General features: G+C 38.9%; 1 protein-coding gene across 2 annotated transcripts in view; it reads right to left on the bottom strand.

Moving 5' to 3' along the window:
- Positions 1-10,141: 10,141 nt before the first annotated feature.
- The window catches only part of KLF12 (KLF transcription factor 12), a 675,261-nt gene continuing 668,767 nt past the window's right edge, over positions 10,142-16,635 (bottom strand). The window contains exon 11 of one of the 2 annotated variants that reach the window (XM_080660594.1): positions 10,142-14,936. In XM_080660594.1, the coding sequence (XP_080516720.1) occupies positions 14,755-14,936 (182 nt within the window). In that variant the 3' untranslated portion in view covers positions 10,142-14,754. The remainder of the gene's footprint in view (positions 14,937-16,635) is intronic. The other variant, XM_080660593.1, reaches the window with a different exon arrangement.

Genomic DNA, 16,635 nt, shown 5'->3' with positions numbered 1-16,635 from the left:
AAGAAAGTTCCAGTGAAAGATTATGGAATGCAATTTGATAAGCCACCTACTGATCTTAATTTGATAGGTGAAAAAAAATTATCAGTTTTTTCACTATGTTTTATTTAAGAAAGCATAACATCTATGTTTTTATATATATAGCAATGAGTATCATACACATACACACACATTCTCTCTCTCTCTCTCTCTCTCTCATATATGAGAGAGAGAATTTAAGAAATTGACTCACATGATTGAAGAGGCTTAGTGAGTCTAAAATCTGATGGGCTGAATGGAAACTCAGGGAAGACTTGCAGTTCAAGTCTAAAGGCAGTCTGCTGGCAGAATTCCTTCGTGCTCAGAGGAGGTCAGTCTTTGTTCTATTAGGCCTTCAGCTGATTGAAAGAGACCCACCCACATTTTGAAGTGTAATCTGCTTTATTAAAAGTCCACTAATTTAAGTGTTAATCTCATCCATAAAACACATCCTGAGTAATGTTTGACCAAACATCTGGCCACTGTGTCCCTGCCAAGTTGACAACAATATTAACCATCCTCAAGGATAAGTTGGTCAGAGTGAGAAACAAGACACCTGGATTTTCTTTTTTTTATTTTATTGTATAAAGTATTACAAATAGTAGTACATATGTCTCCTTTTTTCCCCATTGACCTCCCCCCAGCCTCCCCTACCTGCCCCCCCCCTCCCGGCATATGCCCTCACCCCCCCATCCCAGAGTCTTGCGTCCATTGGTTATGCTTATATGCATGCATACAAGTCCTTCGGTTGATCTCTTACCTCCCCACCCTCTGCCTTCCCACTGTAGTTTGATAGTCTGTTCGATGCTTCTTTGCCTCTGTCTATTTTTGTTCATCAGTTTATAATGTTCTTTATATTCCACAAATGAGTTAGATCATGTGGTATTTATCTTTCACTGACTGGCTTATTTCACTTAGCATAATGCTCTCCAGTTCCATCCATGCTGTTGCAAATGGTAAGAAATCCTTCTTTTTTTACAGAAGCATAGTGTTCCATTGCATAGATATACCATAGTTTTCTAATCCACTCATCTGCTGATGGGCATTTAGGCTGTTTCCAAACATTAGCTATTGTAAATTGTGCTGCTATGAACATAGGGGTATATATATCCTTTCTGATTGGTGTTTGTGATTTCTTGGGAAATATTCCTAGAAGTGGGATTACTGGATAAAATGGCAATTCAATTTTTAATATTTTGAGGAAACTCTATACTGTTTTCCACACTGGCTGCACCAGCAGTGAAGGAGGGTTCCTTTTTCTCCACACCCTCTCCAGCACTTGTGGGTTTTCCCTGGGTGATGTTGGGCAGGGAGAAAGGAGAGAGGCAAGTTGACAAGAGGCTTTCAAACTTTAATTTTTACATTGTGCTGCATTGTGTCACACACTTGCCCATGTGTACCTAACTGAAATCTGGTCTTTGTCTTCTTTTCCCTTCCCTTTCATTCCATTCTGTCATACCTTATAGTGTCCCATTCCATTCTTTATTTAGTTTTTGAAAATGTTCATTATCACCAACTAATTGGATTTATTTGCCAGTAATGGGTCAATTTACAAACTATGAATACATAATTTACATGTGCATGTGTGCACATGCATGTATGTGGTAAATCAAGGAGGAGGCTGACAGGACAGGGAACAGAGAGCACAATTAAGACCTTGAAACGATCCATAAACCAAGAGAATGAGGAGATTGTGACAATTACAGCAGCCCTGCCTCCCTCCCCCCAGTGCTGCACACACCCTCAAAGTTCACAGAAATCTTGGGCAGAGCTTGGATCTTTCATTAGGTATGGAACTGGGGATCTGATCATCTGCATGTAATATGGATCATTCTAAGGGGTCATGGAGGCCTTCTGATTACCTGTGTTACTAAAGCTATTTTCCCTACCGTTAAGCTTCTATAACACCTCAGTCAGTTCTGGTAGTGCCTATCCACTTATATTTTATACTATAGAAACTGTATATTTATCTGTGAATAGGCTATAATCTACTTTTGGTCAGAGATTATATCTTATATACAATTTTTGTGTCCTATATCAAATAGCACAATAACTATACAGTGTAATAATGTAAATATGTGCTTTTTCTTATTTTATGTCTGTAAAAGTTATTACTACTAACCTTAATAACATTGACTTGTTATTAGTGGCTGAATAAACTTTCTGAAATTTCCTAATCATTTCTCCATGTCTTAGACATTCCAAATATATAATTTAAATTCCCGCTGAAGATGCATAATGTTACATATATCATGAAGTAATCAACATCAATGCCCAAGTGACTGTGCGGATTCTTGCTGAACATATTAAAAAACAATGGCTCCGGATCAGTAATGAAAGGTGAAGTAGGTCTTCAGACCCTAGTTCCTGTACTGGCCACACTAGTGTAAGCTTTAAGGACCCTGAAGATGACTAATAATGTCAACCACATCTACCCCATCACCTGGTCTATGGTCAAGTTTAAGAGTTCAGAGGAGTCTGAGGCAGCAGCAAGACTACCCTAGAGATGCCGGAACTGACCTGAATATTTAGTACAGCCTGAAAGCTCTAAGGAACTGCAGACATCACAGTAGCTCATTACACAGACTTATCCTGCCTTGCAATCCAAACAATGGATTGTAATGTGTGCATGTAAACTGTAGCTATAGTAAGAGAAAAGGGGGCATTGTGATGGCCATACTTGTATTTAAACAATTCTGGGGTATTTCTTAGTGAACCTGTGTTTAACACACCTGCTGATGTCATCACGGCCTCATAAAACTGAGCTTCACACACACACATACACACACTCTTAAACAGTGAAACTATAAAAGAAAAAGATAATGTAAAAGTTGTTTCTGTACAAAGAAAATGTAATTTATTTTAGAAATAGACCATCACTCAAGTGCATGACTGTGTAGGCGTTCATTGGTGAATTTAGACTAAACAGGAAGTGATGTAAATTATAATTATTACACTGCTGGGAGAGAAATATATTAAATCCAGACAGCACTAGGACAAAGCACAAGGAACTCATTGTGTTGAAGGAAACCATGCAACTTTGGTGGGAAGACAATGCACTATATGGTATGAAAATCATCAGTGACCATTTGGGACTGAAATAATATTTTAGGGAGTGTAATTTTGTTCTAGCACTGAAATATTTTTTTTTTCTGTTTGATAAAGCCCCAAGGTATTCTAATCTTAAACACATTGCTGTTTCCATGCGTTTAACTATTTCATGCTGTTGTTTTATAGTCGTTAACGTTGAGAGAATAAGAAATAATGAAGCCATCAATGCTTACATTAGAAATCTTAGATCTGGTGAAACATCCAGAGTAAAGGTGAGGATCGTGGAAGTTACAGAGTTATCTAGCACCTATATAATTACACTTATTGTTGAAATATCCAAGAATCAATTGATAGAAGAAATACTGACAAATATTTACCTTGAGAGTAAAACAATGTTGTGGTCTATTTCATGGCATTTGTCTCATTGGTCTATCCTTAGGATAAAACCCCTTGTGATGAATTGAAAAAACACACACACACAAAAAAAAAAACCCCAAGCCCGGTCAGCATGGGTCAGTGGTTGAGCATAGACCTATGAGCCAGGAGGTCATGGTTCGATTCTCAGTCAGGACACATGCCCGTTGCAGGCTCACTTCCCAGTAGGGGGCATGCAGGAGGCAGCTGATCAATGACTCTCTCTCATCATTGATGTTTCTCTCTCTCTCCCTCTCCCTTCCTCTCTGAAATCAACAAAAATCTATTTAAACAAACAAACAACAACAACAAAAAACCCTACCCAAAACAAAGCTAGAAAGCGGGTTTGGCTGCTTGCATGGTTTAAAGAGAACTCTCAGAAAATCAGGCCAAAGACGTAAATCTAATGCCCACCTTACCATTTTGTTACAAAGTCATATCCAAAATGAGGTAACTGAATGAATTAGGTTCCACCCTACAAGTTGCTACCATGCTTCACCAGAGTGTAGAACAGGATAGTTTACTGGTCCCTGCCTTAATGGGACATTTCTAAATTAGCAAACCTAAAGTCTTCACAAATAATTTAGTCAAAATGTGCTGATAGTTTATTGCCTTAATTTTCAAACAATCTTAGAATTTTGTAGTGAATTATTTCTGTTATCCAGTTGATACTCATAGCCATAAAGGGAAGCTCTCACTGGGAGAGAAAAATCACTCCCTTAAGACCCTTTCCTAGAGCTCAAAGCAGCAGATTTGGGAAGTCAAAGCCACAGTGCACCAATCCTCCCAACTGACGTGAAAGTGGTGTGCTCTGATGGAACGCAGTGTGACCAGCAGCCCCCTGGTTCTCACCACAGTGTCTTTGAGTAGAACAGAACAATTTCACAGAATGCATCATTCATTTGGAAATAGATCTGACCAGTGATAAAGTTAGTCAAAACTAATTTCAATCTCTGATTCTTATGTTATTAAACTGCACTATGGTTTGAGGAGTATGAAATGAAGGATAGTGCTTTGCTTTATTTATTTATATTTATTTGTACATATACAATCAAAAGTATTGTTGAAAATTTCTATGATACTTGTTGCCATTAACTGTCTCTTTCACCTTTGACCCTGCTCTCCACCTCCATTCTATTTCCATCTCTTAACCCAGAGCTTTTTAGTGGACACCAATACTTGAACCAGATTGACTAAGACAGTGGCCTGAACTTAGTGCCTCTCTTTTTCATCTGTGAAATTAGTGTAATAGCAGAACATAACTCAAGATTTTTACAATGAAAAATGTGACACATATAATGCTTAGAACACTTTCTGGAATCTAGGAAGAACTTAAATATTATGTTAGTTATCATCTATCATGTATCGCCATTCTCTGTAATTGTTAGTGTTTACTACCATATCCTTTGTTAGAATGGATTTTTCTAGTAGATCTTCGGTTGAAGAACAATCTATAGGAAGATACTTAAAGAGATTTTTTAAGTGCTTACTTTAGCAACTACTTAAAATTCTACTCATTAATGGCCTTATTTTCAAAAGCCTCTACAATCCAGTTTTCTTTAAAATTTACAGAAATCACCTAGCCTGGGCATGTGCTCGATGGATAATTCTACATTTAAATGACACATAAAGTCCAAAGAATTATAACTAATGGAGATTCAATTTTAGTCCATGAAAGATGTATTTTTTATACCACCTCATACTTTTGGACCTTTTTTAGTTTTACATTCACTAAAATATTGTTAGGAATCCCTCTTCAGGTGCTGGCTGTTATGAAATAAAAACCCAGTTCATTTTTCAATGTAGAGTCTATCTTGTTCTGTGTTTTATATTACGAGAGAAATGGTAAGACTTTTCATAACAAAGGTTTAATTAGAATGGTTAATAACTATGATTTCAAAAGTGTCTGAGTCAGCCTTGGTAATAATTAGGGAGTTTTGTTCCATACAAAATGCTTTATTTAACCTTCATGCCTTCATTCAGATAATTATACAAATGCATACAGTTAAAGGTTTAAACTCTATTTCAGTTCACAGCTCAATTCATAGGAAAGTTGAATACAGAAAAGCAATGCACCAACAGAATATGTCTGAGACACCATTAAAAACGATAACACTTGTTCATTTAAATCTCTGAGAATAGACTGGAATAATCATCCTCTGAGAGAATCTCATTAGGAGGGTCTCCCTTTACATTATCATAGGGCCAAAAAAAAAAAAAATCACCATTTTACAGTAAAAGGAAAAAAGCTCTGAGTATATTTACAATACATACACTATACATAAATACAAGAACAACACTTACATAATATTAATAAACTTATAACAGAGTCTGCCTAAACACTACAGAGTATATAAATGCAGAGAAAACTATTGGGAAATTAGATCTGTAGATAAGCTGGAGAAATAAATTCATTTGTAGTTAAAACTCTGAACAGAAAACCAAATGAAGATTTGAAAATGAACACACTTGCTTGTCAGCATCATTGGGGGGTTATCCTCTAGTGGGTAGGACCTCCCTGGGCACTCAAACTCGCTGGGGTTAGAGACCCAAGGGGCTTTTGTAAATTACATCCGACTTGTGAATCAGATGCAGCACATCTATTCCATTTGCTGTTCAGGGGTTTCACGCCTAGAACAACTGTTTTGTAGCCTAAAGGATGTTTTTGTATTTTTACATAGATAGATCCTGTAATCCAATCACCATGTATAATGAGCTAAGTGTTAAGGAAAAGGAAAAAGATGCCTGCTTGATTTGGCCAAAGATGATATTTTTCTTTAATCCCACGTATTTCTTTTTTCAAATACGACTGAGAGATTTATTCAAAAGAATATAACTCCCCCGCCCCCCACACACCAAAAGCAACGTCTAGACTACTACTAATTATAACTAAGTCATTTTAAGTGGCAGGTGGGTATCTTAAAGGTGGTCTGTTCTCATCATTTCACAACACACAACGTTCTGAGTACATTCTTCTATGGACAAACGTGAATTTGCTGGTTTCTCTTTTTTTGTAAATGAACATGTTATGATACACATAATTGCATTATGATGCAGGATGACATAATACATAAGACGATGTTTTCAAGCTGGTTTTGTAAGTAGTTATCTCATTTCCACACAGAGTTGGTTTGCCATGTGATGCAATGTGTCCCACAGACATGAACAAAACAATACAGCCACCATTCCGGGGGGAGGGGTGGATGGTGATTTTTAAAAATGAACTTTCAAACACAACAAATTGTGGACAGACAAGTTGATAGGAAAGAGCCTTGAAAATAGGCACCAGTGCCCCAGTTCAACAATACCCATCCAATGTAATAAAGTTTAAGGAACAAAATAGATACTATAGTCTGGATGTAATTACAAAATTCTGCTATGGGAAAACTAGAAGCACAAGTAGGGCAAAAGCATTTTCTATAATGTTTTATGCAGTATCTTTGGAGCATGAAATTAGCAGAAAGGAAAGACATTGATATGTCCTCAAAGTATCTTACTTTTTGATTACCTGGACACTTTTAGTAGTAGAGTTTGACCCAAATGCTACTCTTCCATTCACTCTCATTTCTCAACCAAAAAATCAATCTCCATAAAAGTCTTGGTAAGCTTGCTTTGGAAAAAGCAAGATATAATAATTCACACACAGAGTCATTGGTTCTTGCTTTACACAAAGAGCAGACTCTCTTGTCTCAGCATTTTAAATTTCTAGAGATGAAGTCTAGAATGAAAAAAGTACTATTTCCACCATTCATCTCTTTTCAACTCACTTAAAGGTGTGGTTTTGTTGTTGAGAAATTATTGCTTGTGAAACCCAATTAACTGGGAAGAGAGCCCCTCTCCGAGTGGGGTGTGCACACCAAACACTGGCTTTCAGCGCAGGAGGGAATTTGTTTATGCAGGTTTATCTCTTCTCTCAGCCAAGTAACAGGGAGAAAGATCATAATTCAGGAGATTCATTTTCAGAAAAAGAAACACTATGAGAAATGACATTCTCTTAATGTTTTCTAAGTCCATTAGTACTTCTATGAATCAATACTGTCAGAGACCTTGTGATACACAGAAAAGGAGGGGATTTCATTTATTGAATGTTGGACAGCTTCTCACAAAAATTCAATTAAACTAACAATACGATAAACAAATTATTTCTAAGATTATTTAAAACATTCCCAGGCGGTGCTATTAGGTGAGAAATCTGAAAAGGAATGATCTGCGTCTCTCCTTGCTCATCACCTAAATGTTTATGATTGTCACCCTATTAACAACTACCAGGAATGGGCTGTTAACAACAACTAGTTCCATGGAGGTCAACATCCCAAATGCCCCTTAAGCAGCCTCTCTCTAGCAGGGCTGTAGAGGTGGAAAGGCTTTTAGTACATCTACAGAAATGCACAGAATGGTAAAACCCACTCTGGCTAAAATGCTACAAAGTAGGGAAGAGTTTTGATGATTTTGGATCTTCAGGCCAAACATTTAGGAGAGTGGTGATATGAGGATACTGACAAATCCAGGGAGACATCTGGTTATTGCAATCTGCATAGAGTGACCTTCAGGAGAAGACAGATTTCAAATATTCTGTTCCACTGTCATGTGCTATAGCATGTCCCTGTATCTTACTTGGAAAATAGGATAACTATGCATTCATAATAAAAACTACTTAGGAGTTAGATATGGAAAGTTGGCTGCTGGGTACACAGGTGCTGGGTGCTGTGATGGAAAGAATATGAGCTTCAGAGCCAGAGACAGGTCGCTTCACATCCCCATTTTGCCATTTATGATTTCCGTGTTTGAGGACCACACAGCCTCTCTCCGCACCTCAGTTTACCATCCATAAAATCTGGAATTGTTGTACAGATGAGAGGTAATGTGTCTTTAAAATTAGCTAGTACACGGCTTGGCACATAGTGTTTAATAAAGAACAGCCATTGTTTCATAGCTTGCTGACCTTTTGACCTTTCACGTTCTGTTAGTACTTTCAGACAACTTACAGAAAGCAGCCCAGTCAGAAGACTTGACTTCAGTAAGGTTAAGGCTTTCCTTTGACACTTAATTGGTGACTTTCCACCTTCTCTGGGCTTATTTCTTTCTTTCTGAAACTTGGAGGAGGAAGCAGTAGATGGCTTTCTAGGCCTGGGGTCTGGTTCTGGAGAATACCGGGCATCCGGGTCGCCTTCAGTGTCTGCAGCCTGCGTGTTTAATTACCGTCATGCTTTTTAAATTGCTCTTACCAAATGTTTGGCTCTAAAAGAGTATAATTTTACTGATAGCCCTCAATAGCTTGTTTGGGTGGATTCGTGCTGAGATGGCAGGGCTGGAGAATTTCCAGGTCTCTTGTCTACCCATATAATTTCATTGTATATTTCTATTCATGACTCTACTTTTAGCAGTAAAATAATGATAGCTCCAAGTTGTGAGGTTCTAAACGTAAATCTGGACATTTCCAGGACTGACTGCAAACCTTGGCTTACTCTATGTCAGTTATACCTCAGTACACATTTTAGGAGATAGAAAATTGTGTCAATATTCATTCCAAAATGAATATTGTGAGAACAGAAAATATCAGGGAAAGGGAAATAAAGATGGACTTGTGCATTTGATATTAGTAGATAAAGTAAGGCAAACAAATATCTCTAGTGTTTTGCTCTAAATAAATTTACTTCTGTTAAATAAACAAAACTTTTTGAGGCATACTCAGTGCTTCCTAAGTTTGGGGCAAATCACAGTGAAGTTTTTTATCTCAAAATTATAACTGCCATAGGCCATAGTGTATGTTGAAGATAATTTTAATATTCAGGTTTGCATTCTGATGTTCCGTAAGATTGAATTAAGAAATGCCAACATAAACAAGATTGGGTATATTTAAGAAGACACAAGATAATTTTTTTGTGGGTATGTGAACAGATCCAAATTACTCTGTGATATATGCATGCGTTTCCAAAATGTAGAGGAAAAACCCAGTCTGAAGAAGAATTATTGCTGTGTGAAAGTATAAGAATATCTCATTGGTCATAATGTTTATTGACAGGCACTTTCAGCTTTTAATCACTTCGGAAAATGCGTATTAGCTTATTCCTATTGCCAGTATAGATTCATTTAACATGTGGCCATAACCCTAACACTTTAAGATGTAGCTGCTCCTAAAAGTATACCCTCTGGAATTAAACAAGAATAAACACCAACACCTGCATAGTTTTCATTTTTATCAAGAACTACTTGGTTGAGGAGGAAGGTAACTGAGGAAAGAGAACAATGGCCAGCTGCTTCGCTTTAGCACAAGCAGAAAGCTGTGCAGCCGTTTCCCCCTTTTCAGGTACAGACATTTTGAGTTTGGAATCAGTTGTTTGCGACTTAAAATGAGTTCAATGTGTTTTAAACCATCCTGGCTGAATTGAGACAAGTGGCCACTCCATTTGTCAGAGCACAAGGGATGTGCTGTGAGAACGTGGAACAGAGTTCCCATGGCAATATAGCTAATTGTGTGTAAGATATACAAGGCATATCTGAACAAGTTTTCTTTTTTTATTGTGATGAAAACTAGAAGCTCTTTTTCCCAACATACTTCATCAAACTATTTACAACCCCTGTAAAATTTGTGTTTGAAAATACTTTTTCCACTATCACATATGTTACGAATACAGCAAAATATCTTCACTCTATTTTTTTTAAAGATGCAGTATCCTCAATTTCATTTTCTTATGAAAATCTGAACTTCTATTGCAATTGCACAGTATTTAGCACACTTAAAAGTACCAATGGACATGGGTTGCTGAACAGACATTACTCTATAATGAACCTGTGAAAATATAGCATTTAAAATTTTTATGTACACTTCTTAACTATAAAATGCAGGCAAAGTCATATATAGCATTATAAGCTGATTCCCCACTAAGGTCAATAACTTACATTTGTAGACAGTATGGATTATTACAAATTCATTCTTTAAAAAAGTTTTCTGTTGATATTTATGAGCCCACTGGCTGCTGCATATACAGGTGTGTATACAGGTATGCATGTATCAGTGGTGCCTGTGCAGGTAAGGAGATGGCAGTGTGGGGATAAGTAGAAATGTAATATGGAAGACATAACTTACCAAACCTCGTTTTTAAACAAAACCAAATCAAAGCAAAATATTTTTTTTTAATGAGATACACTACCTCAGAATAACTGAAGAAAGAGATTTGGTCAGTGAAGTTGTAGAATACATTTACTCCCAAAATCTATAGGCATTAGTAAAGAGCAAAATCTGAGACTGGATTATGGACTATGAGCATTAAGGCTTCTTGGGCCTATTATGATGCGTAAAAGACATGTCATGTCCAGTCCCTTATATGAAGGTCATAACTCAATGTATCATGCATGCTGGTATTCTTAACACTGCTGAATTCTGTCAACCCTTACTATCAATGCTAAGTCACCGTTATAACAACATTCTGGCCACATTCTAAGCAGTCATAACAATATAACAAAGGTGTATTAGTACATTTGAAGGCCTCACCTCACCAGATTTATTCAACTGCTGCTTTGGTAAGTATAATAAATAAAGTACAGAATAGGAATACTGCATCTTTATCCATATACATGTTGTCATTCTAATGAACTGATTCCATAAATGTAGAATTATACTTAGGTTTGAAACACAAATGGCAATTCGAAGTGTAAAAAGGTTGTATAAAAATGAACACAGCTTTGTATGAGCTATTCAAAATGCCAGCCATCATGAGAATGGCCTTTCTGATCTAGAACTGGCATTGTAAACACTGTAGCTTTCTGTAAGATCCCCTCCTCCCCTAACAATCCTCTTCCTATTTTCCATTTAATCTATAAAGTGGAAAAAAAAAAGTGCTCTTTTCTCCACAATGTGGTTTACGTTACTGTTATTCAACTGCTTTTTGGAAATAAATGTCCAACAGTGCTTTGTAAAAGTAATGCCAGGCAGTAGTATGATCTTTACGGTCAAGCCATGAAGAATTTCAGTCTAAATGCTGTAAGAGAATGTAAGTTATCCGGCAGGCTTCTCCGAGTCTGCACACAGTTGATAGGATGGGGCCGGAGGAGGATGGAAAAGTGTGAATCTCTTTCTGACAACTTAAGATCAGAACATGAAGAGGAAATCTATTTAAACCTCAAAGCCTGAACCTTAGTACTTTTCAAATCATGTGAACTCCCTTGAACTCAATCTCCACAATGCAGAGAGATGGTCTGGTCTCCTGTAGCTTCTCAAGCCATCACCGTGGGTACCCGTGTGTAAGTTCCCAAACATGCAAACATATCCAGCTGCACACTGGTGGAACAGCTTCAAATTTCAGACCAAAGAACGCTTCTAGTGAGGGAACATCTGATGAATCCTTTGGATTCAACTTATTCTCTATTCATTATCTACTGTGCTTTTTAAAAGAGGCTAGAATGGACATAAAACTACATGGAGGGGGCTGTTCTTTGTCTAAAGATATTCCTACTTAAAAAGCCAATTCCTTCTCTCCCAAACCACTTTTCCTTTCCAGGGGGGAACATTTGTAGAAAACACAAATAAGTTTCAGCCCTGGGGTGAGAACAGCAACTCATTCACTACTTGTGCTTAGATTCCTCCTTAGAAGTATAGACACGTCAAAGGGGGAATGGTGTTAACACTGACAGGTTTTATCAGTTAACTTACTGTCTCAGTCTGGTTCCCACTTTCAGAGGATGAGGAGAAAAATGCACTTTCCTGAATCTTTCCTATGTTATTATAGAGGAGCAGCTCATTTAATTCTGGGCTAAATTTAAATCAAACTGCCACTCAGGAAGCTCCCACTGCCTGTCAGTTTCATGAATTCTACCTGTAACACTCTCAAGACATCTCTCAGCAGAGAGCAGGATTGGCCCTTCTTATGAGAGCAGGCAGAATGAAATTAAGCCTACACGTCACCTGAGTGATTCACCTACTACCTGCCGACTAGGTTCTGGGACTAGCTGAGAGGGTTCCCCACGCTGTGCTCTTTGCTGCTGACCAATAACCAATGCTGGCTTGCATCAAGCAACCCTTTTCTATTCCACGTGGTCACAGGCAATGAGAAGTAGCAGTTTGCATACAGTACAGATAAAAAACTTCCAGTTGGTAAAAAAAATCCCAGTGCTTGGTGGGTAGTAGATCGTGTAGCTAATGAAGCTATTTGTCAATAGAATTGCAGCCCTTGTTGGAGGGAAATTGCCTGATGAATTTTTAAGACCTGGCAGAAAATGAAGAGCACATATTTCTAAAGACAGAGTTTGACCTGAAAATCATTATGCTGTTGCTTGAACATTAAAAAATAATTCCTTTTAATACCATCCAACACAAATTGTCTTTGTTTCAATGTTTATAATCCTTGCTTCATCAGAATTAGATTATCTGAATTAAGAAGACAACCCTAAAAAAGGATAATTCTGCAACTGGAAGTTATTTCAGAATGTTCAAACATTGAAAAATGAGCTAGTAATATTGTGAGGTTAATTTGTGCAATTCCCAAAATCAAGTGTTTTTAATGAAAATATATTGCAAAAGTCTATATGCTGGCAACATTTGTATCTAAGCTATAAAAAATCTTAACAACAATAACTAAAAACCTCACCAAGCCCCCTTAGCCACATAAAGCTGAAAAAAAAACCAGCTTTTAGTGGGGGGAAAATATGATAATTTTTCTGAAAGAATGCTTGTTGGTAATGTATTGCTTTGTTTACTGTATACTTTGCTAGATGCCAAAAAGGCTCATAATTTTAGGGGGGTGACAGGACTGTAATTTCCTCTCACCCTCAGCACAGGATGAGTGGGTTCAACATCCCTACAGATGCCAATGCAGAACCACCGGGTCCTGACACAGTGTAGAAAATGAAGTCTGTATAGAAGAACCCATTGGAGAGTCGCCTATCCTTGGCTCTCCAAGTGAGGAAACGAGCACCATGTCAGGCTTTCCTCGGGGAGCACGCCCTCGCCACTGACTTTGTTCCAAGGAGAGCTGACCCATTAACCCAAGAGTTAATTCCCAGCTATGCCTCCCTGGCCTAGTCACCAAATAACCGTTTTCAAACAAGAGAAGGGGAGCATAATCTTTAATTGTGGTAGTCAACCTAGCAGGACAACAAACAGCAGAAAGATTACCTCAGTGCTGGAAATGTAACCAAGACCTCTGAAATGCTGGGGTGTTTTTTACAATCCCTTTAGTAAGTATGAAAATTGGTAACGTGAGTCCTCAGTGAAGTTATTGTAGGAAAGTCCTTTTATTCATTATTGCTTTTCTCCTCAAGAGGCGCATTATTTCCATCTCTGCTTTGTCTGATTTTTCATGTTCACTGACTTTGCCTGGGCAGCCCCACCTCTCCTTACCTTGGTGCCAGTGTGTCTAAGGAAGTTTTTTCCCCTCCCCTGATTCCTTGTAATCAAATCCTAGGGGCAGGAAGAGATGATGCCTGGGTGACAGAACACTGCAATTTGAAGTGGGGCAGTAGTTTTTTAGACAGGCTCTTCCTATTCAACCACAGGACAGCCCTGTGCCAGTCCATGCCAGGGCAGACACCGGGACCAGACTCCGACTGAAATGTCGCCGCCCCTCTGCGCAAACAGATGAACAAAACAGAATCAAAACAAAAAAACAAAAACAATCAACAACAAACACATGAAAGACTCAATGTTGGTTTTCTTCAGGGCATGGCATAATGACAAGTCGCGGGCGCTATCTAGCTGCCGCCATCGCTATTGCAAAGGGCTGCCTGAGTGCCCCTTTATTTTCAGGGGATGGAACCTCTCCAACAGCTTCTTCTTTTCTACGTTGGTGCTGCTTACTGGTAACAGATTGGACGGGGGTTCTATCTCACTCAGATGGTAACTGAAATTCCTGTAAAAAGAGGTTAGGGGGTGGGATGATGGGAGAATCATCCCCAATGGAAAACGTCTCCGCTCTCGCCATCCATTTGTGGTGGATGACCTTTAAAGTATCAATAACAAAATGTCTGACAGCTCAGAAAGTGGACAAGCTACAAACATCATTAAATGGCAGAGTACACAGCACGGAAAACAATGCCTGTCTCTCCAGCATCTGTGTCACCGATCTCCCGGGCCAGCGTGAAGACTTGTCTCGTGGAGTCACGATGGGGGTTACCTGCAGACCGAAAGGAGAAGTGTTCCTTCTTGTTCCTGCTCTGGTTTCAGACTTCGTGGGATGGTGATGCCCTTTTGTGTTAACACTGTGGAGGGGAGTCAGCCCTGCTGAACCAGGTGCCGCTAAGAGATCCAGCTCTTACGCTCAGCTGGACGGGTGGCCTTCCTCACACCAGCATATGCCTCCGGCGGTGCAGTGCCAAGTGGTCTGACCGGGAAAAGCTGCGATCGCAGTCCGCGCACTTGAATGGCTTCACTCCCGTGTGTTTGCGGTAATGCCTGGTCAGTTCATCCGAACGAGCAAACTTCCAGGTGCAGCCTTCCCAGGTGCACTTGTAGGGTTTCTCCCCTGGAAGAAACAAAGGGACACGCGCTTTGGTGCTCCATCACTTTTCTGCAATAACCAAGCCAGCGCTATCTCCTGGGAAATGGCTGTTTTCAGTGGATTTTCCATTTGGTAATAATCCTTTGTCAGGAAACCTAACCATCCCATCAGCAGGTTTGGGGTCAGAGAGACGGGGGTTTCAATCTCCTCTCTCCTGCTGTGACATCTGGCAAATGAGTTAACACTTGCATCTTCCATTACACGTAAATTACTTTGCAGACAAAATATCAAAAGGCACAGACTGATGGCTACTGGATGGAACAGCCACTGACCACTGGTAGACTCAAATGGGATAGCAGAGCTCTCCCTTGCTTGCTGTGGCTCTACGGTTGAAACTCACAACAAATCACAAAGGGTAATTAACTATGTTTTGTTTCAATACTCCAAAATGTGCATATCACTTAGATGGGTTAAGGCTATTTTAGGAAACAGTGTCCACTTATCAGTAACTGAAAATATATATAATTTCACTAAAATGGAAAGCATCCCCTCCAAATGAGGTATGAATAAGTACATATTATTCATAAACATCTACTTTTTGCACGTCTACTGGGAATGAATCTGAGATATCTTAATAGTGTAAAGTTTAAATACTTTTTTCGGTGACTTGGGAATTAGAGCAAGCCCTGAGGAATCCTAGAATTGGTTCAGTGTAGAAACTTAGAGTAAAAAGCAGTCTGAAGAAGTATGTAATCTGACCAGGTCCCTCAGTCAACTTGGAAGGACAGTAAAATATGCAAAGGCTTTGCTGGGAAAAGATACACTATCTATTGTCCAAATGAGCTCCCAGGGGGAGCAGGACAATGGTTGACCCAGGTATGCTTTTTTCCTGGCTCTCATTCAGAATGGGAGCCCTGTCCCCATGCAACCCCACAAAACTGATCTCTCCTTTGCCCCTTCCATCCAATAGCCAACAGCATGCTGCTTGGCCACACATGGCCTCTGGCGGAAAGGGCCTGAGAAGGGAAGAAAGCTGCTTGTTGATACAGATGTAGAGAGCTGCAAAGTGAGTATTAGTAACCCCACTTTACAGATGAGAAAGCTGAGTCTCAAGGTAGTAAAGTAACGTCCCCATGGCCAGTAAAAAGATGTGTTTGGCTCCAAATCCAGAGCTTTTCATTGTGCAACAGTGGAATGGGTAATTCTTTCCTCATCTAAACTTTGTTACCTCTTCAGACAGTTAGTGCTACTTTCTTAGCTACTCCCAAATTACTCACTTCCTATTCCTATTAAATCACCCATCACAATAGAACATACAGATTTTGTTTAGATGACTTTCTCCTTTACCAGTTTCTAAATACATGGAGATCAAGGACCAGGTCTCCTCTAGTTCAGTATCCTCACAGCCTAAAACAGGTACCAAGCAAGTGCTTGGATGAATGAATAAAACTGCAACACATACACAGAGGCACACATACAAAAAACTATGAGTAATGCCTACATGGGAAAACTAGATGGAACTGGACCCAACATTTTTCATTCAATTGTTAACTAAATACTATCTATTTGCAAATGGCCCTTTCAGAAGTAAGTGAATAGTTTAGACCAGTTAAATATACAACTATTGACGCATTTAATTGTGACCCAAAGAAACCTCCAGGTTACTCCGAAAGGGCGAAAGGGCTCTTTTCAAGAGGAAGCCTACTGACTGGATTAACCCCAA

This window comes from Plecotus auritus, assembly GCF_963455305.1.
Source record: "Plecotus auritus genome assembly, chromosome: 3".
Classification (NCBI taxonomy): domain Eukaryota; kingdom Metazoa; phylum Chordata; class Mammalia; order Chiroptera; family Vespertilionidae; genus Plecotus; species Plecotus auritus.
Note: the sequence above shows the minus strand (reverse complement) of the source record. Positions and strands in the feature narration are given on the sequence as shown.